General features: G+C 33.6%; 2 protein-coding genes and 1 long non-coding RNA gene across 5 annotated transcripts; all 3 read left to right on the top strand.

The window, feature by feature from the left end:
- The first annotated feature begins 963 nt into the window (after window positions 1-963).
- LOC141710810 (uncharacterized) lies at window positions 964-3,247 on the top strand. Its single transcript, XM_074513339.1, has 2 exons — window positions 964-2,789; window positions 3,113-3,247. Exons 1-2 carry the CDS (start codon window positions 1,445-1,447, stop codon window positions 3,145-3,147), a joined length of 1,380 nt encoding a protein of 459 aa, XP_074369440.1. The 5' UTR covers window positions 964-1,444; the 3' UTR covers window positions 3,148-3,247.
- Window positions 3,248-7,524: 4,277 nt separating this feature from the next.
- On the top strand, window positions 7,525-11,624 carry LOC141712555 (protein cornichon homolog 2-like). Of its 3 annotated transcripts, XR_012571626.1 has the most exons (5): window positions 7,525-7,752; window positions 8,163-8,344; window positions 10,238-10,360; window positions 10,455-10,607; window positions 11,321-11,624. XR_012571626.1 is itself a non-coding variant. In XM_074515541.1 (4 exons), the coding sequence occupies exons 1-4, from the start codon at window positions 7,678-7,680 to the stop codon at window positions 11,391-11,393; spliced, it is 453 nt and encodes a 150-aa protein (XP_074371642.1). In that variant the 5' UTR covers window positions 7,525-7,677; the 3' UTR covers window positions 11,394-11,624. The 3 variants fall into 3 exon arrangements, 2 of the variants coding, with proteins under 2 accessions (XP_074371642.1, XP_074371641.1); XM_074515541.1 differs by lacking the exon at window positions 10,455-10,607; XM_074515540.1 differs by lacking the exon at window positions 11,321-11,624 and having other exon boundaries at window positions 10,455-10,719.
- A 6,822-nt stretch (window positions 11,625-18,446) lies between these two features.
- Window positions 18,447-19,603, top strand: LOC141711277 (uncharacterized). The gene is made up of 3 exons (XR_012571282.1): window positions 18,447-18,548; window positions 18,701-18,767; window positions 19,559-19,603. It is a non-coding gene; the product is annotated as an uncharacterized LOC141711277 (long non-coding RNA).
- The last annotated feature ends 1,970 nt before the right edge of the window (window positions 19,604-21,573 follow it).

Below are 21,573 nucleotides of genomic sequence, written 5' to 3'. Positions count from 1 at the left end.
TCATTTAAAACGGTTTTCGGTTTCGGTTAACCATTTATCGGTTTCGCTTTTTATATATTTTTTATTTGTACGATTTTTTGTTGGTAATGTGTTGGATAAAAAAATAATATCAAGTTAAATGATAATATTATATTAATCACCAAAGATTTGTCACTTTAGAATTCGTTAAATAAAATTGATATATTTCATAAAGTTATTTTTTGAATATATAATTCATATTATCTTAAATAATAGATACGAAATATGATAAAATTATATGTTCACAACAATAAAAAAAAGTATATATCAAAATATATGATAAAATTAATTATATACATATTAAAAAAATTATGATTTAAGAGTATTTACATATTAATATTAATCTTAATTAATTTATGATATTATACTATACAGTTATAGTGATGTTAAGTAAATATTAATGGTATCTTATCATACTAATGTTAAGTAAATATTTAATTAATAAAATATTAGAAACGGGTTATGATAATATATACATGTATGTATACATGATATTATATATATATATAATAGCGGTGCGGTTAATTTCGGTTCGGTTTTGATTGAAAACCGGAACTAAAACCGCACCACTAATTCAATTTTTGTCGGTACGGTTTATTTCGGGGTTTTTTCGATTTAGTTTATCGGGTTTTTTCGATTTTTGTTTTTATTTTTTCTGCTCACCCATAATTGCCTGATCGTACACAAGCAGCGTGACCATGAGCAAGAGCAACAGAATGGAACTTTCCATCTCCAGGAACATACAATATTTACATTGACATCACTTGAAAATATATATTATTCGAAATCAGAAATGTAGACAAAATATTATTGAATGGGGTAGATAGATAAGGAGTCACAATCTTCATCCGTGTTTCTTTCTCTAGCATGAAGTGCCTCAACGTGTAAAGATCATGTTATGCCAAAGAAACTATTAGTAGCTTTTAGTTAGTCAACTAGTATAACTTGGTCAAATTGATAGCTGTAATATGAAGTCAACTCAATGCTCTAGTATATAAACTAGAGTAACTGTATTTCTTTTCTTCAAGTTAGTTACATATTTTAATATACACAAGTATCTTCTCTCTCTATTTTATCTCTACATCTCTCTAAGATAGATGTGAATATACAAGTCAATATGGTATCAGAGCGTCAAGAGAATCAAGATTAGCTTCATTTCCATGGATAATCAGTGATTCTCGCCTTAATTTTCGATTCGTCATCAGGTTTTATCAACAATTTACGATCATCCACATCTATTCTCGTGTTCTTCTCTATTTTACATCGTTTTGGTGTTGTTTTCGTTGATGATTATTATGTTGCGATGATTCTCGATATCGATCTATTGAGAACAGTTAGTGTTGCTGCTTAACTGTTTGATTGTTTGTTTTCAATTTCTATTGAACATTGATTACAAGTTGTAAATTGTATCGATTGTTCATACATCATGTTAGGGTTTAATAGTACAATTAGGCCTCAACTCTCATATGCGAATGTTGTTTCTAATTCGAACAATGGAGAAAGTAGTATTACGCATAATAATGGAGGAAATCAACAAACTGAGCAACTTGTTGTTGATGAAGTTTCTGTAGAATCCAATCTACATCCTCTTTTCTTACAAAATATAGATCATCCAGGACTTACATTGATTTCTAAGAAATTGACTGGAACAGAGAATTACGGACCTTGGAAGAGATCAATTACTATTGCTTTGTCTGCTAAAAACAAGTTAGGACTTGTTAATGGCACGTGTCCTAGACCAGAGGTTAATTCACCACTTAGATCTCAATGGGATAGGGTTAATGACATGGTAATTAGTTGGATATTGAACACTGTTTCAGAAGAGATCAGTAATGGTATGGATTTTGTTACTTCTGCTCAAGAAATGTGGGAAGAACTACATGGCCAGTTTTCTAGTGTCAATGGACATAGAGTATATCAAGTTCTAAAGGATATCCATGCTTTGGAACAAGGTGATAAATCAGTTGAGATTTATTATCACAAACTCAAAAATCTTTGGGATGAATACTCTGTTTTGGAAACAGTCAATGCTTGTAAATGTGGTTGTACATGTGGATCTGCAAAACTACAAGAAGAAAGAGAACAAAGGAAGAAACTCCTTCAGTTCCTTATGGGACTAAATGACAGTTATGCAGTTGCCAGAGGACAAGTGTTAATGATGAATCCTTTGCCAAGTTTATCACAAGCTTTCTCACTCATAAAGCAAGATGAACAACAGAAACAAGGAAGACATGCTTCTAACTCTTTCTTAGGTGTTGTGACAGACACATCTATTAATTTCCAGAAATCTACAAATGCAGTGTCAAACACAGGAAATGGTCAAAGGTTTTTTAATTCCAACAAATCAGGTCTAAAGTGCTCTTATTGTCATAAGGAAGGGCATTTGAAAGAAAACTGCTTCAAACTTATTGGTTATCCAGATAAGAAGAAGGGCAAAGGAAAATTTCAATCTCAAGTTCAGTCCAACACTCCTTCTGGAGGGTTTTCAGGCAACACTCCTTCTGCTGCTGGTTTCAGGCAATTGCCACAAGCTATGAATGTTAGTTATCCAAATGTGTATCCAAATCAGTTTTCTGGAGGGTTTCCAGTCCAAAGTCAGGTTCAAAACAATAATGCTATGCTTGGAAAACCTCAAAGTACTGTTTCTGCAACTCCTGGTTCATCATCAATTGAGCAGTTGCAAACTCAAATGTCTCAAATGAATCATATGATGATGTTGATGATGCAAAACAAACAGAATACTCCAGAAGACCACATGCATACTATGGCAGGTATGGCATATAGTTTTCACTCAAACACTTTACCACATTCTTCTAATTTGTGGATAGTGGATACTGGAGCTTCCAATCATATGTGCAGTAATAAAGGTTTAATGCAAGATCTAAGAACCATTTCACATCCTTATCATGTTGCACTTCCTAATCAACACATCATTGCTGTCAATTCTATTGGAACTGTGGTTCTCAATTCACATATTACTCTTAAGGATGTGTTATTTGTTCCTGATTTTACTTGCAATCTCTTATCCATCTCAAAACTAACACAAGATCATGCTTGTGTTGTCCTGTTTCTGGAAAATGAATGCATTTTTCAGGACCTGACTCATCAGAAGGTGCTAGCTACTGGTAAACATTTTGAAGGCTTATACTATTTTTCTTCTGGATCTGCTCCTGGTCTTGCACAATCTACTTCTGTTCATGCAAGCACCTCTTTTCAACCTACTCTTCATGTTCCAGCTAGTGCAGATTCAAAACTATGGCATTTAAGGTTAGGTCATGTTCCTGATGCTATTCTAAAGCATGTCCCTGTTGTAAGTACTACTGTTAGTACTAGAGAGTGTCCTGTTTGTCCTCTCTCAAAACAATGCAAACTTTCATTTCCAAAGTACAGTTCTACTATTACAAATGAATCATTTGCCTTGTTACATGTTGATATATGGGGTCCATATCATATTTCTACCATCAATGATTGCAAATATTTTCTTACAATTGTGGATGATTATACTAGAGCTACGTGGGTGTTTCTAATGCCAAATAAACAACAGGTTCTTCAGATTTTTCAGAAGTTTATTTCACATGTTCAAACTCAATTTCAAAAATCCATCAAAATTGTCCGATCTGATAATGGGAGTGAGTTTATGAGTCATTCTTTTGCTGACTATCTTTCTAGTCTTGGTATTATTCATCAAAGATCATGCCCTTATACTCCTCAACAAAATGCCAAAGTTGAAAGAAAACATAGGCATTTATTAGAGATGAGTAGAGCTTTAAGATTTCAATCAGGGTTATCTACAAAATACTGGGGAGATTTTGTACTTACATCAGCCTATCTAATCAATGTATTACCTACTCCTGTTCTTGATTACAAATCACCTTTTCAGCTGTTGTATAATAAATTACCAGATTACTCTTCGTTAAGAGCTTTTGGTTGTTTATGTTTTGCATCTATTCACACCCCAGATAAGCTTGCTCCAAGAGCAATTAAATCTGTCTTTCTTGGTTATCCTTTCCATCAGAAAGGATACAAATTACTGGATCTCACCACACATACAATCTTTGTTAGTCGACATGTTGTGTTCCATGAACATATTTTTCCTTATCACTCTTCCCCAAAATCATCCACTACACCTTTATCTTTTCAAAATTGGTGTATCAATAATCCTAATTCTTCCTCAATATTTACTTCTGGTATTCATTTACCGGATTCTTCTGCTTGTCCAAATCTTGATGCTTCAAGATTTTCATCACCATCTACTTCCTCTTCTCCTATCACTACAAATGTTTCTCCTACCTCTTCTATACAATCTTCTATCATTCCCACAGCTTCTCATGATGATCCATTAATACCTTCTTCTTCTCCTATTGTCAGACAATCTACCAGAATCACTAGTCGGCCAAAATGGTGGACTGATTATCAAATCTCTAATAATCACAAACCTTCTTCCGTTAATGTGCTTAACTCCAAATCACATTTCTCTAATTTTCTTTCCCATGTTCCAAAGGACATTTGTCATCAGTTTTACCTGGTCAATTCTGCCAAGATAGTTGAGCCAAAACATTATTTCCAAGCTGTCACTAATCCTATGTGGGTGGAGGCTATGCAGAAGGAATTACAGGCTCTTGAACAGAATCACACATGGTCTTTGGTCCCTTTACCTCCAGGAAAATCTACTATAGGTTGCAAATGGGTGTATAAGGTGAAATATTTGGCTAATGGACAGATTGAACGTTATAAAGCTAGGTTAGTGGCTAAGGGTTATACCCAGACTGCAGGAATAGATTATTATGATACATTTGCACCTGTGGTGAAGATGGTGACTGTCAGGAGTTTGTTTGCTGTAGCAGCTGCCAAAGGTTGGATTTTAGAGCAACTTGATGTTAATAATGCCTTCTTACATGGTACTTTACAAGAAGAAGTCTATATGGATTTACCTTTAGGGTATGTCAATACTTCTGGTATCAAGAATTTGGTTTGCAAATTGATTAAGTCCATTTATGGTTTAAAACAAGCATCTAGGGAATGGTTTGCAAAGCTTACAACTTGTTTGTTAGAGGTTGGTTATATACAGTCAAAGACAGATTATTCTATGTTCACTTTTCAGTCCTCTGGTGTGTTTGTAGTTGTTTTGGTTTATGTGGATGACATCTTACTTTCTGGTAATGATGCTCCCACTATTGATGCTTTGAAGCATTTATTAAACACCAAATTTGGTATCAAGAATTTGGGTGCTGTCAAATATTATCTGGGTTTGGAAGTTAGTAGGAATGCTGCTGGCATTTTTGTTTCTCAACAAAAATTCATTTCTGATCTTCTTACCTTAGCTGAATTAACTGATTGCAGGCCTCTTGCTGTGCCTTTAGATCCTCATTTAAAATTGTATGACAATGATAAATCAGGTGCTCTGCTTCACAATCCTTCTGTTTATAGGGCCTGGGTTGGGAAATTGCTTTATTTGAACACTTGTCGACCAGATATTTCTTTTTCAGTTCAATTACTCAGTCAATTTATGCATGCTCCCAGAATCAAACACATGGAGGCTGCTATCAGGGTGCTCAGGTACTTAAAATGTACTATGAGTCATGGTTTGTTTTTCCCGGCCACTAACAATTTACAACTAAAGGTGTTTAGTGATAGTGACTGGGCTGGTGATCCTAATGATCGAAGGTCGGTTGGTGCATACTGTTTACTTCTTGGTCCAGTTGCCATTTCTTGGCGTTCCAAGAAACAGAATGTTACTTCCAAAAGTTCAGCAGAAGCTGAATATCGAGCCCTTTCTGATGCTTCTTGTGAAGTCATCTGGATTGTGAATCTCTTAGAAGCATTACAACTTCCCCTTCCTGGTCCCATTGGCATGTTTTGTGATAGTAAAGCAGCAATTGACTTATCTGCCAATCCTGTTTATCATGCCAGGACAAAGCATATCGAACTTGATGTTCATTTCATTCGTGAAAAGATTGTCTCGGGCCTTGTTACTGTTACTCAGATTTCTACCAAGGATAATGTTGCAGACATTTTAACCAAGGGTTTAGGAAAAGTTTTACATTGGACTTTTGCTCGTAAATTGGGCCTTCAGTTTTCTGGTCAGCCTTCAATTTGTGGGGGGAATAATGTAGATACTAATGATGCTGCTCATGCTAATGTTGTTGCTGCAAAGACTATATCTGTTCAAGGGGAGGCTAAAGATCATGTTATGCCAAAGAAACTATTAGTAGCTTTTAGTTAGTCAACTAGTATAACTTGGTCAAATTGATAGCTGTAATATGAAGTCAACTCAATGCTCTAGTATATAAACTAGAGTAACTGTATTTCTTTTCTTCAAGTTAGTTACATATTTTAATATACACAAGTATCTTCTCTCTCTATTTTATCTCTACATCTCTCTAAGATAGATGTGAATATACAAGTCAATAACGTGTGTGTGTTGGTTCTAAAGTAAAAGAAACAAAAATACCAATAATAAAGCAAAGCAAATAGAAACCCCTTCCATCTAGGCAACATTACACGTACTCTTTGTGTCTAGAAACTAAAGATATAGCGTACATATTATTACGATGTTTTCCTAACCCAAATTTGACTAGAGCCCCGTAGACTGAGGACCGGCCAGACTTCAAGTGGCATGTAAAGTGATCGTACTCAACCGATTAGTGTATGCATGTTGATCCTAATTCCTTTGGAGAAGCTAAGCTGTAAACACCCCGGCAGGCGGCAACACAGACAAAGCGGAGGAATTGGATTAATTTTTCTAAATTCGTGCATTTAAGTAGTAGATCTCCCGGTTCCGCCACAGCCTCACTATCACACCACGATGGCTCTAATTTTTTACTGTAACACATACAAAGCTAAAAACCTAAATTTTGTAAATTGATGACAACTTGACAATTGCTATGCATATTACACAATTATTAGCCAAAATTTTCATGTTATCTGCTTCGATGTGCAAAAAAAAAATTGTTAAAATTATAAGCAAGTTGTCAATGGATCGGTATATGCATGCTGGACCTACAAATTAAAAAAAAGGTACCATATACTTATTTGAGCACCACTTTTAACTTGATTTATCAACCGTTTGTAAAAAACTATCGATCAGTGTTGTCACTTATAGATCGAATTTATAATTTATGAGTGAATAAATTAAATATTTATAACGACGTATTTTTTCTCAATTTATTTTAAAAAAATTTATTAACATATTTTAAATATTATTCTAATTTAAAATTCACGAATTAAGATAATTATTTTATAAATTATTTATTTATTTAAATAAAAAAATTGACTTATAAATAAAATTATATAAACACTTACATAATTTATATTAATTTATACTTATTATTTATAAATTAATTATTCATATTAATTTATAGATTTTTTATTTTAAAATTTCTCAAAAAAAACCCTAAATTTTAATTAAATTTGGGAAAAAAGTGGTAAAGTAACTACGGCGTGCAAAGCTTATGTCTTTCCCGTCTGTTTAATCAGCTCCGAACCACCGTACCCTCACTCTTTACCTGCATAGCCAAAGTGGAGTTTTGAAAAACAAGAATTGAAGTTGAGATCAATCAATTCAAACCCATCGAGCTTCAAACCAAACCCCTACCTGACCCGACCCGGTTACACACATTCTTGAAGAACAAAAATTACCCATTTGATTTCTAAGAATCAATGGCTTGGGACCCTATTTTTTGGTTGATTTTCTTCGTTATCAACATTATTCTCATTGCACTAAACATTTACCAGGTATTTTTTTCTTCTTAAAACCCCCTAAAGTTATATACTTTTGTTTACATCTTTTCTTAAACTTTCTTGTAACATTACAAACCTATATGCTTGAGTTGAGTAAGAAGATTATATATGGTTTTGTTGATTTGGATCATTTTCAATATGGGTATGTAGTATCTTGTTTAGACAAGAAGCAGTACTTGTAAAAATATGTGCTTTTTTCATATTAAAGGTTGTTTCTTTGTTGATCTGGCAAATGGTTAAAGATTGCATCTTTATTTTTCACATTAAAGGAGTGGAAATGGGAAACTACAAAACAAATATTGTTTAGGGCTGGTTGAATTTCTTAGCCAGTTTTCAGTGAGTTTGAGCTCTTAAGTTGAAGGACTTGCTTCGTCTAGTGATTTACTAATATTTTCTTTTATCAGATTGTCTGCTTATCGGACTTGGAGGCGGACTATTTGAATCCATATGATTCTTCATCTCGCATTAACTCTGTGGTAGTTCCTGAGATGTTGGTGCAGGGTGTGTTGTGTGCGTTGTTTCTTGTGACAGGGAATTTTTACATGTTCATACTTACGCTCCCAAATGCTTGTTATAATGCAAAATTGTAAGTCTTTTTTCCTTTACCACTAATGTAGTTTAAGTGTTTTTCTTGTTAGTCTATACCAGAAATCAGATTGATTTTGTTCGTGGCACCCTCTTCCTCCAGTGCACCTCTTTAAAATAAATAATCATGTCAAGTGTTTTTCCAAAAAGTGCACACGTAGAGGAGGTGAAGGTCAATAGGTCTTACGTCTAAAAATGACCTTTTATGTGCTTACGACTACAGGAGGCCGACTTTTTAAGTTACACTATTAAGTTGCTTGCTATTCAGTTGAGAGTGTAAGAATGCAGGATTCCCTGGCATTATTCGTAATAATTTAAAACTGTATGTACAATCAATAATATGAATCCATTTTCAACCAGCTGGAATGATGGCCCTTTCTAGAACTCTTGGTACCCCAAGTACCTGCCCTGTTTTTAAGCATGTTGGTCCTCATATTCCTAGCTTCCTTGAGCATATAGCTTCTTAAGATCCTACCTTGAGCCTGCTGCTCTAGCCAACCAACTTATGCAGCTACTCGTTTGATAATGACAAGACATGAGTTTGTAAATATTACAACTTCAACTATAGGAACATAAATATAAGTAGAGTTAAATATCAATACTTGCCAATGTATCAGGTTTAACATCCACATATCAGGGTCTCAAGTCTATCACTTTTAAATCAAAAGATACACCCCGTCAAAGTTCTATTGAATGTCCAAAACTTCTAGTTAACTAGCTTACAAAATGTGCCGAGACTATGATTTGGCAATTAAATCATTTTTCAAAACTGAATAAAAATACGTCATCATCTTCTAGTTATAAATAAATTGTACACGCATATGTCTTCAAGCACGTATTCAGCTCATCCCTCTCAACTTTACAGTTTCATTTCTTTGATATGTGTATGTGCATGTGCATGTGTATGTGTATATGAGCATATCATTATATATATGAACTTTGGAATATTTTGGGGCAAAAACCTTAAACTGTCAATACCCAACATTTTCATTATTCGTAAAGCCTCTTTCATCTCCTTCCGCTATCATCCGCGCTGTTGTGGGAATTTTCGAGGTAAACCAAGTTGTATTAGTATTAGAGGAAGTTTTGTGCAAATTCAACAATATACTTAAATTGTTGCCTGCTGATTAACAGAAATTTAACAATTCTTTTAAAAACTTAACGGAGTGTATCTTTTGATTCGAAAGTGGATACGTCAGGCCCTGACTTCCCACGTGGTAAAGTTGATATATTGGCACACACATTGGGCATTGGCACCTAAATTAAGTATATAGCAAAAGTATCAGATCAAGTATTTGAAAGAATAAGAGGATTCGAATATGTAAAACTTAGGAGTTATGTTTTACAAGAAAAATAGAATTAGGAGATTAAAATAAGCATAGGGTTAAAGACGTGACAACTTAGCCATAACTAAGGGAGTGACCACCGAATTAGGAGAACTATAAATAAGAGATTTGGAAAATGAACAAGGACTAATCACTATCTAAAAACTTAAACAGATTCCTCTATTCCTTTTCCACTTGTCCATAAGCCCCCCAGCACCATAAAATTCCTGCTAAAGATGGTTTCTCAGTCTTCCATATTTCTCGTGCTTGAGGTGTACTATATATAAGAGCTACATCCATATCCATTGACCAGATGGATGCTTCGCAAGCAGAAGCCTTAGGGGCTTAGTCATGTAAGAGCACAGAACTATCAAGTATTCTGAATTTAGCTAGGGAATAAGATTAAGCAATTCCTTCTCTATTGTCATGCTTCTGTATAGTATTTAATTAAATTTGGCTGCAGACTTCTACTGCTTGTATTGATATAACTACATATATAAATCTTTCTTATGCTTGAAATATTATTTCTTCTCTTTTTGGTAATAATTATTCTACAATCTGTATTACAGATTTATGAAGCAACAACATCTTATTGACGTAACCGAGGTTTTTAGATTTCTCGATGCTGAAAAAAAGTATCGACTGATCAAGCTAGCCTTTTATTTAATACTATTTGTTGTAGTCCTAATCAGGTTTGCCTCAGACTCTCTTTCTATCGTGTTTTGTTGTATACTGCTTACATCCATCTTTTTTGCTAATTTAGTGTTTAATTCTGTTTCGGATTAGAACTATTGATTCTGGAGCACTGTCTACCATGATATCTCTCTTCCATGTCAGTAATGAAGATTTAGACATTCGCTCGTCCATCCTTGAATTTTAGGGTTTGCACCCTCAGATGTTACCGTTTACCACTTTGTTGCTTTCCCCCTTATTAATAAGGTTGGCGAGTACAATTTTAAGATTTTGAAATCTTTTAAAGTTGACATGAAACATGAATAATTTTCCCTCCAGGAATTGAATATATGAAAAAGGATGAATCTTTTGTTGTGAATCGTAGGCATGGGTTATGATTTTAGCACATTTGTTTCGATAAACAACTGTTTTATCATGTTCCAAGACATTTTTGGATAGAAATTAATAGAACTCTGCAAGGGTATCTTGCCAGTTTCTTTCAACATGTACTTTTGAGATGTTATTTGCTTTGAGGTTGTATTCCGTTTCTTTTTGGTGAATGATTTCTGATCCTGAATGACCTTAAGGCATATCCAAGTTCTTTTATTTACCTTCTAGAACCTAATTAAAGGCATAGAGTAATAGAAATGTAATATTTGAGATGCCTCTGTTGTATTCCCTTGGAAATTTGTCCTTTGAAAATTTGCGTCTTGCATGTCAAAGCACCTACTGGACCATTCTGATCATGCTAGATTCACCTTACTTTAGCAACTTTATTATTGAAATATTTTCCGAACACTTATGGCAATCATGTCAACTCATTTTTTTGTTGGCCTGGGATCTTACATCTTAAGGAAATATTGATTGTGTCAAAGATTCGCTTTAGTTAACTTGGTCAAGGCTGGTGGCTACTAATGTGTGTTCTTCCTTGTTGGAGGTTTCCTTTATACTCTATAATGGAAGATATTTGTAAATTGCAGGCTTGTTTTCACAGTAGTCCACCATGCAATAGATCATGATGGGGGTATTCATGAATTTGGGATGTTTGATTGATCTACCGACTACTGCTGTATTATTTTTTTGTAACTTTATAAGAAGAAGTTATGTGGTAGGCATTACTGATAGGAATATCTTTGTGATCAACCTGAAGCTTCAAAGAATTATGTACTTCACCTAGTTTAACTCAAGTCTCATGTGTAGGATGCTTATAGCCTAGTTGCCCTCTTAAGTTAGCATCTCAGTTTTTAATGATATACATGTAAGGCTCCGATTTGTTGTTTCTAACTTTTTTCCCCTTGCCTAATCGTTTGTTGTTCAGCATCATGCAAGTTTATTTGCAGGATGTGAAGTTCCATGATGATTTGATCGCCTATTTGTTATGTATTAGCACCCAAAATTCATTTTAGGAACCCTGGTGTATATATTACTCTTTGGATTTTGTTTTATGCTTTAGAAGGCTTTTGTTTTAGACGTTTAAGCTAATCACCATGTGCTCCATTTAACATCCAAGATAGGATCTTCTCAGTAAATCAAGTTAACTTGGGACATGCGATAGATTGTTATACGTAACATGTGAAGCATGATTCTAGTAAACTTAATTCAGAAACTATAGCTATTTAATCTATATCACTTCACATAATGTAAGTGGTTAAGTAATAATGATTCATAAATTCCTACCTAGACTCTACATGTTCATAATATTAAACTTCATATTATGTCTAGGCCTTTGGGCTGGAATTTATAGGTTCATCTGTTGGATTGGTGCTTGTAACTTGTAAGACGATACTTGGCAATGCCAAAGCAAGAAGTTAAATGATGTACATGATAGAAAGTATCTCTGTTGGGAGAGTGTACGAGTAAATAATATGCAACAGCTTTTCGCGTTTTCGCCTCTACCATTGACAAGAGAAATGAGAGGGTTGCATTTTTAGCTTTTTACTTGGGTCTCTAGGAAGAAATGTCTACACCGACATGGTCACCATTGCCGGATCAAGCTATTAGCAGGCGTGACAGGTCTCCGTTGTGGTTATTCCCATTGTCTGACTTAGGGTTGCTGCAAGTGACTGACTTGGGGGTAGACATCATGATGGCTCCATGGTTGTCATTCTTGAATGACTTGTTTTTGGGATGCATTTCTGTAAGCTAGTTGTGTGGTATTGGCCGTTAAGCATAGTTCTTGAATCAAGTTCCGATGGGGGTAGAGTTTGGCCTTGAAAAAGATTTAAACAAATTAGGAAAGAGCAACTCAACATAAAATTGGACCACAAACCACCTTGTAACTTCAAACTTTCGGATACCTGACAAAGATCCACGACCCGACATGTAAACATCAATTATGTACAAGTAATAATAGATAGATATATCGTCCAGCTTTCATTCATCTTTTTCCAGCTGGCCTGCCAATGGGGAGTACAGTTCTTCCTTTTACCTTGTAGGAGAAAGAAGAGAAGAAGATGCATCACCATCTTTCAAAATTTGTTGGCTGTTGGGTTAGGTGGGTCCAATTTTTTTGGGTCCGTAATAAAACCCACTGCGAGTATTTAGGTCTTGGAACCCACTTGCCTGGTCCTGATATGGATTTGTGTTGTCTTCTTGTGTGCTATTATTGGCCCATTTTCTCACAAGCATCTAAATCTTATGGCCCAAATATATTATTTTTAATTCATTTGGGTCGCTTAGATTAACAGTTACTTAACTGCCCATGGCCATTGCTGTAAACTGGAACTCTGGAAGACTAGTTTTTTCCTTTCCTTTTTTAAGCATTACGTCGGTATTAATTTTTTTTTTAATTTTTTTGTAAATATATATTTTTTTTAAATTGATATTTTCTTATAGTATTATAAAATTGATATTAATTTATGTTTTAGTTAGTATTAGTATTTTGCCGTATTATAACTCTTTCAATAGATACTAATTTGTGATTTATCGACGATTTTTAAAAAATTAAATAATTTGTCGGTGACTTATTGAATCGGCATATTTTTATAACCAGGACGGTAAGTCATAAATTTGTCGGATTATAAGCTCTTTTAGCAGCTGTTAGTGTTGCCTAGAACCTACCAGCACGATTTGTGTGATTATTCGAATTTTCAATGTACGCAATCTTTTTGGTTTATTTTTGCTACAGTAAAAAAGGAAGGTACGATACAGATATATAGGCCGCGGATATATAGCGAGAATGAGAATTGGAAATAGAAATGAAGGATATGACAATGAGGGTTATAGGAATGAAAATGAAATGAAAACTTAACGGTTATAATAAATTAATTTACTCATCATAAAATTTCAAAATAATATCACTTGAATTTAAGGTTACAATTCCCATTAATTGGACACACTGTCTCAACCAAACGCCCTCGTAGTAAGTCGCTATAGTCGTCGAGACTCGTGCGTGTCAACTGTGTCAGAAACGCAAAATATCTTGAAAAAAATGTGAAATGGGGGGAAGCAGCTCAGGAGCATGCATGATAAGGCATTTACGAGAAAATCACGTGGGCAATAGGCCCACTACATTAGAGTGGGCTCTCTTTATTTCTGTGGAACTTTTTGTGGTCCAATTACTGTGCACTTTCTCATCTAGGCCCCAATTATTTTCTCACGCAACTGGAAAGTTGAATTGCAAAATTGAATTATGAATCGCTGCTTTCTGTGCACTCCGCGCACACATGTTTTACCATCTCCTATCTAACTTCAAATTTATACTTTTAATACCATTTTAATGTAAAAAATTTCTCTAATCCAACTCTAAAATTTACATCATTTTGAAATTGTACCAAAAATTACACCAAATTTGATGTCACACCAAATTTTTAGAGTTTTTATTAATACCAATATTACCCTTATTCTCCTTATCTAAAATAAAATTATGTCTTTCATATTTTACTAATTTTATTACTTTTATAATGTATTTTTTATTCTAATAATAAAATAATCTATATTGTACAAGAGTAAGATTTAGTATATATGGGTTGGAGATGTATATACAAATAATGCATCAGAGATGCTCTAAGGCCGAGTAAAATTGAACCGAAATGAAAATATTGAATCTTGTTCTACTCGGTTCGGACCCAAATATTTGGTATTGATTTTTTTAGAAATTTGTTAAACTCAGTTCGGACCTAAATAAAATTCGGTTCAATCTGTATTTTTAAAAAATATTTCAATCCGACCAGACAGAAAGAAGAGATGAAAATAATAAATACTATATATATATATATATATTTAAAGTATAATCATAATTTTAATTGTATTTATACACTTTTAAAACTCTTTATCACATAACTTTAATAGTATTCTAAAGTTTATAATTTTTGATTTATTTTTTAGTACAAAATATTTAGAAAAAAAATTCGATTCATTCGGTAGAGAACCAGACTAAATAGAATTATTTCGATTCGATTTAATCCGGTTCATATCACAATTTCGGTCCAATTCCGTCCCCGGAAAATGACAATTCAATTTTCAGTTTATTTCATTGGATTGAACTGATCGAATACTTAGTGCTAGCCCTACATAAAATAACACAATAATGATATGAAAAATTTGGTGCAATATCTTATTATTACTTTGTTCTTTTATTTTTTAGCCAAAGTTCGAAATTTTAGGTCTCGTTTATTTCATCAACTTATAATTATATGGGTACTTTCTCTTTCGTATAACTAAGTTACAATTACAAGTTTTTGGATAATTAAAATACACATATTTGATTTATTGATATGTAACTAAAGGTTATATAGTTAATTTTGATAATTAATTAATGTTTTTATTAAATAACTACGTAACTTGTGGTGATCATGGAGTTTGGCAACCATGATTCCTTATTTTTGTTTAGTGATAACTACAAAAATCATGGAATTTCAAGTTCCCTTATCCAATTTAAAATGCAGCAAATCAAATCAAATAAACTTTAAAACCTCATTTATTTCGTCAATATTATAGTTACACGGGAATTTGAACTTCCTTAATATTAAGTTACTGGTATAAAACCGTAATTAAAAATGTGTGTGTTTAGTTTTATTATCATATAATTAGTGATTGTATAGTTAATTTTGGTAAATATTAAATGATTTTGTAATTGTTAGCTATGTAATTTTTAGTGACTATGCTTAAATTTGGTAACTAAGTTTCTTTATTATAGCCTCATTTATTTCAATATAACCCAATTACGTAACTTGAAATGTAAAAGAGTTACGGTATTTGGTTTGTTATAATTTAAATTAGACAAATGAATTTGAAGTTCCCAATGTTTTTGTAGTTATCACAAAATATAGGAAATTAGTTACCAAGATTATCATACTCATCACAAATTACATAGTTATTTAAGTATAAAATTATTAATTACTTAAAATTATTAACTTACCAAAATTAACAATATAATTTCTAGTTACAAAGTAATAAAACAAACACAAATATTTTATTTATCATGAAACCTCTCATTGTAATTTAATTCCATACAAGTTTAAGTTTCTCAAGTAACTATAAAATTAACGAAATAAACGAGACATTTGTAGAAACTATAAATATCATAAAACTTCAACTTTCTTTGTCAAATTTAAAATATATTAAACTAAACAGTGTAATTATTTTATAATTTAAGGAACTCCATGATACACTGTTGTGTTATATCAAAATAAACGAGACACAAATTACGTAGTCCGATTATATCGAAATAAACGAGAAGTTAAACTCAAATCTGGAATGTATGTTTAGGTAATATATGATTCAATTAAAGTAGTGACTTGTTGCGGGGAGTACTGAAGCAGAAGGATTGTAGTTGTAGAAGAATTGTAGTTGTAGATTACGAGATCTTATATGCAAGTAAGTTGTAGAAAAATAGGGCAAACAATTCCTAAATTGGCCAAATTGCAAAGTCCAAATATAGGAGCGTAGGAAGTGTGAGATTTTTGCGTCTGCCAAATTCTGGTTTCTTTGTTCCCCCTTACATCTCAATAATGCATTCGGTCCCTTTATTATCTCATTAACTTTTGAATTGATAAAAAAAATATTATATCGAATTAATAATTGAAGATATTGCTGGTCCAGACTTTCATCTACCCCATGCTAAAGACTAACTGACTCGCATTTCCAGCGACTAGTTATCCTGTAACTTCGGCTTCAGCTTGTCCAAAAACAAAAATTATTACAATCAAATATAAACATATAATATAAGTTTTGTACGCAAAGTAAGGGAAGAATTGTATTTTACGCAGGTAGGGGAGGTAATTGTGGATATGTCATAAAGTGATGGGTTGGAGAGACGTTGTTATCTTAGTATATAAATATAAGCCGTACGTTTTGTTGGATGCAAATTATATGGAAAATCATTTCATTTGTTTCAGCTTTTCCAAAAGAATTCCAAAGTCTTGTTACATCGCCTCCACTTTAGTTCTCAAGTGGTAATTTTGGTAGTTTATTATCGACAATGACCCACAACAAGATATTTTTATTTCTCTCCCATTTCGGTTCCAAACTCAGGAACTGTACTCCTCTTCTGCAACTTTTACCGCTAACAAGTAGTTTATTAACACTACTGTAAAATATAATTCTAAAATTTATTTTTAATTTTTTTATATATAAATTTAAACATTTTTTTTATAAAAAGAAATAAAATATTTAAAATTATTTTTTTAAAAAACATTTATATATATATAATTATTTAATATATACTATTACAGAGTTATCAATCTGCAGCTAATTAAGATAATATGATATTACAAGACTTGATATCAGGGAGACTATCAAAGTTATAAGGGAGAATATTAAGGAGCTAAAGATCAAGAGAGCATCATGATATTAGCATAATTTCAGTCCTTATTACGTCCCCTCAAAACGGTTGGCCAAGATGAGAGATTGATTTTGTGAACTAATGAGGTGAATTGAGTGGGTGGTAGAGGCTTTGTAAGAGCATCAGCTAATTGATCATTTGTTGAGATGTATGACCATCGAAACTTTCTGTCTTGAACATTTTCACGCACAAAATGGTAGTCTATGGCAAGATGTTTCATTTTGGAATGAAAGATCGGGTTGACACTAACATATGTTGCCCCTGCATTATCACAATAGATGACCGGAGGAATAATAGATGGTATGCCTAATTCTGAAAGCAAGTTCGGAAGCCATAACAGTTTCGTTGTTGCACTTGCTACTGCTACAGCTCTATATTCTGCTTCGATTGATGAGCGCGCCCGAGTTCGTTGCTTCTTCGATGACCAAGAGATTAGATTTTTGTCAAGATAAACATTGTAGGCAGTAGGATTTGTAGTCATCTGTATCATGACCAACCAATACTCTTCTGTTAGACGTTGCATGTATTGTGCTAGCTTATTGACAGAGAACGCAACGTCCGGTCTAGTGAGCCTAAGATACTGCAAGCTGCCAACTAAAGCACGATACTTGGTAGGGTCTGGAAGCATCTTACCTGTCTTTGTTAAATGAGGATGAGTTGCCAAAGGAGTCGCAACTGATTTCGCCCCGTGTAATAACCCCAAAATTTTGAACTTTTTGTAACCCTTATGAATAGTGTTTTTGCTGATTATGCTGAATAAGAAAACTTTTCATGTCACACTATGTAAGGGTTCTTCTATTATTTTTCTAAGATCTTATTAGTACTCTACATGGTATATAAGTGTATGTAAAGATCGTCAGAATCCAGATTCGAACACTTTGATTTTTCCCAAAAATCCACCAGATACCAAAAGAATTGAGTATAAGGTAACAGGATAAAAATGATTTAAATTCAAGGATTTTAAGAGAGGATCATAAAAGGAATATAATGTATTGAGAAAGGTTAAGGAAACCCAAGTAATAAGATCCCGGGTATGATCCCTCAAACGATAAACGAGAACGAAAGTTAAGCGAACCGTATAACAGATCAGCGGTCATTAGCCAAGTAATTAGGAGTTAATCAAAGAGGTTAATGATGATGATGTCACCACACCAACAAGAAGAGGACAAGTGTGGGAAGATGACATAGGAAAATGACATAAGCATGACCAAAGGGAAGGAAGTGTTGGTTGATTATAAACCACACAAAATTTACCATGGTTAAAAGGTAATTTAGCAAAACAAAAGGCAAAACAACCAACAAAACAATTCATAACACAAAAACACAAAGTTGACCTTCATTTCCAACAAGAAGCTCTCGGCCTTTATCCATTTCAAAGGAAGAAAAAACTCAAATCCAAGTTCCAAGCTTTGTTAATTAGTGAGGTAATTATCTAAGGTTCCTTGTAGATAGATATAGATATCCTATAAGTCTAAGCTTCAAATTCCTTCACAATCTCTTCCTAAAATTCATGGAAGAAGAGAGTGAATAGTGTTTTTCAAGAACATTGAAATTTTAATCTTGTGTTTTTGTTTAGATAAAGCTTTAGTAAGGATTTTCCAAGGTTGTTTCAAGCTCATTAGTAACTCCTACTCACAAGAAAGGTATAATCTCTTAACCTAGCATTATTATTGAATTTTAAGAGCTTATTATGAGTAGTATAGTTCATGAGAGGCATGATTATTGAATGTTTAGAGATTAGTTAGTTTTGTAATGTTTTTGGAGTTGTAAATCTTGATGATTAGCTAATGAACTTAAGTAAGCTCTTAGTTGATGATTGAGAAGTAGTATAAATTGGAAATATTGAGTTGTTGGGGCTGTTGTAGTAAAGAATGGATGAATTTTGGTTGTAGTGGTGATTGTGGGTTGAATTGTGAATTGATTGGAATGATTTAAATTTGGTAATCGCGTAAATATAGCCGTCGTAATGCCCGATTTACTTTAGACTGCTTTTGTTCTTAACATCAGGACCCGTGAACTCACTGTTAGGTTTTGACCATTACCATGATTAGATAGTTCATGTTACGAGCTTCGTTTTGATATGTGGTTCGCTTGAATCCGATGTACTGTTTAGGAGAAACGACTGTTTTAAGTAACGGCATTTCGCGACCGAACCCTTACCCCTCGCCTTACTTTAAAACCTTGGTTAAGGCCCTTAAATGACTAATTGGAGTATAAAACAATTATGGAAAGTGTATTAGGCAGTTGGTAGGGTACTCGCGAAAGAATCACCTTAAAACCCTTAATGGTTAATTTATTAAAAATGGTGGAGCCGAGGGTACTCGAGCGACTTAAGTGAATCGTTAAGCGCAAAAGCGAACGTTAGGGTCTAATTGGTTAAAGTATAGATTCATAAGCGACTTTGGTTTAATTCCAACTTATATGTTGTTTATAGGTTACCAGACTCGTCCCAGGCCTTTTATCACCCCCAGTCGCTCAGGCAAGTTTTCTACCTGTTATACTGTTGTTGTGATGTATATATGTATATGCATTATCTTGTGATAGATGCATGATGGTTAATTAGCAAATCTTGCGATATATTGAAGCATGCTGATATGGGATATATGCATGTCTGTTTCGTAATCTTGATATCTATCTGTTGATTCCAATGCTTATAGTTGCATAATACCTATGCTAGAGATAAGCAGTAATTGCGTATACCCTTAGTATAGGGGACCCAAAGGTGAACATTTTCTAAAACCGGGAGTCGATGTTCCCGAGTATATTATATATATTTATATATATATAGATATAGTTTTCAAAACTATTAATCGAATAAGGTTTATTCGATAACTTTATTTTTATTAATGAATATTATTTTGAATATTCATTCGAGAGCTTATGACTACGTTTATTCTATTTAATGAATATTATTTTGAATATTCATTCGAGGACTTATGACTCCATTTATTTTATTTAATGAATATTATTTTTGAATATTCATTCGAGGACTTATGACTCCGCTTATTTACTAAATAATATTCTTTATTTTATTAAAGAATAATGTTTCGATAATCAAACTTATTTTCGATTATTCAAATAAAGATCATACTTTCGTATAAGTATATCTTTGGTTATTCATTATTCATTTCAAGTATGAGTTTTAAAACTCCTACCTCGATTATTTTTATAAGGATCACCTTTATGGGAATATTATTTAAATAATAATATTAAGATACTTTCTAACATATCGGGACTGATTTATTTTATTAAATCAGCGTTACTCTAAACATTCTTTAAAATATTTTCGAGTCTTCAAAATGATTTTAAAAAGTTAGGGCGAATCCCAAAACTCATTTTTATATTTAAGATCCTCCTTTCGAAGGGGATTTAAATACTCGCTCAAAACCTGAGGGATCCGGCTCTGTGGTTTGTTTTATATTCGCAACAAGGTTGCTGTTTTGATAAAAGAGTTTTTGATTACTTACCCAACACTCGGGAAGTAAAATTCTTAGAACAAGTTAATCCATTAACAGGCACCGCCTGAGAAATATCGGTGAGTTTTCCTTTCCAACTAGATACGACTTCTTGGTGGAGTCGTATCAACAAGTTTCTACTTGGGGAAAGGGGGGACAAGCTTTACGTTTCAGAGTCATGGATTTCATCTGAACTAGGAGTGGCGTAAGTGGTCGAGTGGCGCCGGCCCAGCCTTATTATATTGGCCCAAATGGCCTGGAAGTTCCGCTAAGACGGTCCATTCCTTAGGAGTCCAGTGTTAGGCTGACAAGTAAATCCGACAGGTTCTCCTCTACATGTAGAAAATGGCGGGGTTGCACTACTGCGACTGATCATCGTAAGTGGTCTTCCTGGCGCGGCAAACTTCCGTAATGAGTTCATCATCCAGTTGGATATTTCTGCAACACTACCCGGAGCATTTCGATCGAAAGGCTACGAATGGGTGGTTGCCGAAGCATTGACAGGGTCAAACAGTTATAATGGTGTTTCCATCGAATGAAGTATCTCGTAACTTCATTTTCTTTAAAATATATTTCAAAGATTGAATCTATTCAAGTCTTAACTTGTGGTCTCATCTATGGGACGAACTTTTGAAACTTATTATACTTTAAACAGTGGTAGTTCAAGTAGTTTTCTAAAAATGGTATAAGTATAGTGAAGTAATTGGTAACTTCATCTTCCCTTAAGCTTATATCCAGTAAGTAATTACCTTACACTTGATAAAGGATTCTAGTAAGTTATCCATTTAGATACTTGCATTATTGTTTACACTATATATTATCTTGCGAGCTGTAATGCTCACTCTTGCTTCATTTCTTCATCACACAACAACAGTTAGGAAAGATGGCCAGACTCAAGCAGACCCAGCGCAAGCGCGTGGGAAGCATCCCGCGTCTTCCCGTTGATATCGTAGATGCTATAGCTGCAGAGGTAGATCTATTTGTAGATCAGGCA

Source organism: Apium graveolens, chromosome 3, assembly GCF_009905375.1.
Source record: "Apium graveolens cultivar Ventura chromosome 3, ASM990537v1, whole genome shotgun sequence".
NCBI classification, from domain to species: domain Eukaryota; kingdom Viridiplantae; phylum Streptophyta; class Magnoliopsida; order Apiales; family Apiaceae; genus Apium; species Apium graveolens.
The sequence above is the reverse complement of the archived record's forward strand: the minus strand, read 5'-3'. Positions and strand labels throughout refer to the sequence as shown.

Bases quoted from the DNA above. Each gene is read 5' to 3' on its own strand.
- LOC141710810 (XM_074513339.1), top strand. From the start codon at position 1,445: ATGTTAGGGTTTAATAGTACAATTAGGCCTCAACTCTCATATGCGAAT. The intron at 2,790-3,112 runs GTATGGCATATA...TGCATTTTTCAG, and splicing joins CCACATGCATACTATGGCAG to GACCTGACTCATCAGAAGGT.
- LOC141712555 (XM_074515540.1), top strand. From the start codon at position 7,678: ATGGCTTGGGACCCTATTTTTTGGTTGATTTTCTTCGTTATCAACATT. The intron at 8,345-10,237 runs GTAAGTCTTTTT...TCTGTATTACAG, and splicing joins GCTTGTTATAATGCAAAATT to ATTTATGAAGCAACAACATC. The intron at 10,361-10,454 runs GTTTGCCTCAGA...GTTTCGGATTAG, and splicing joins TTTGTTGTAGTCCTAATCAG to AACTATTGATTCTGGAGCAC.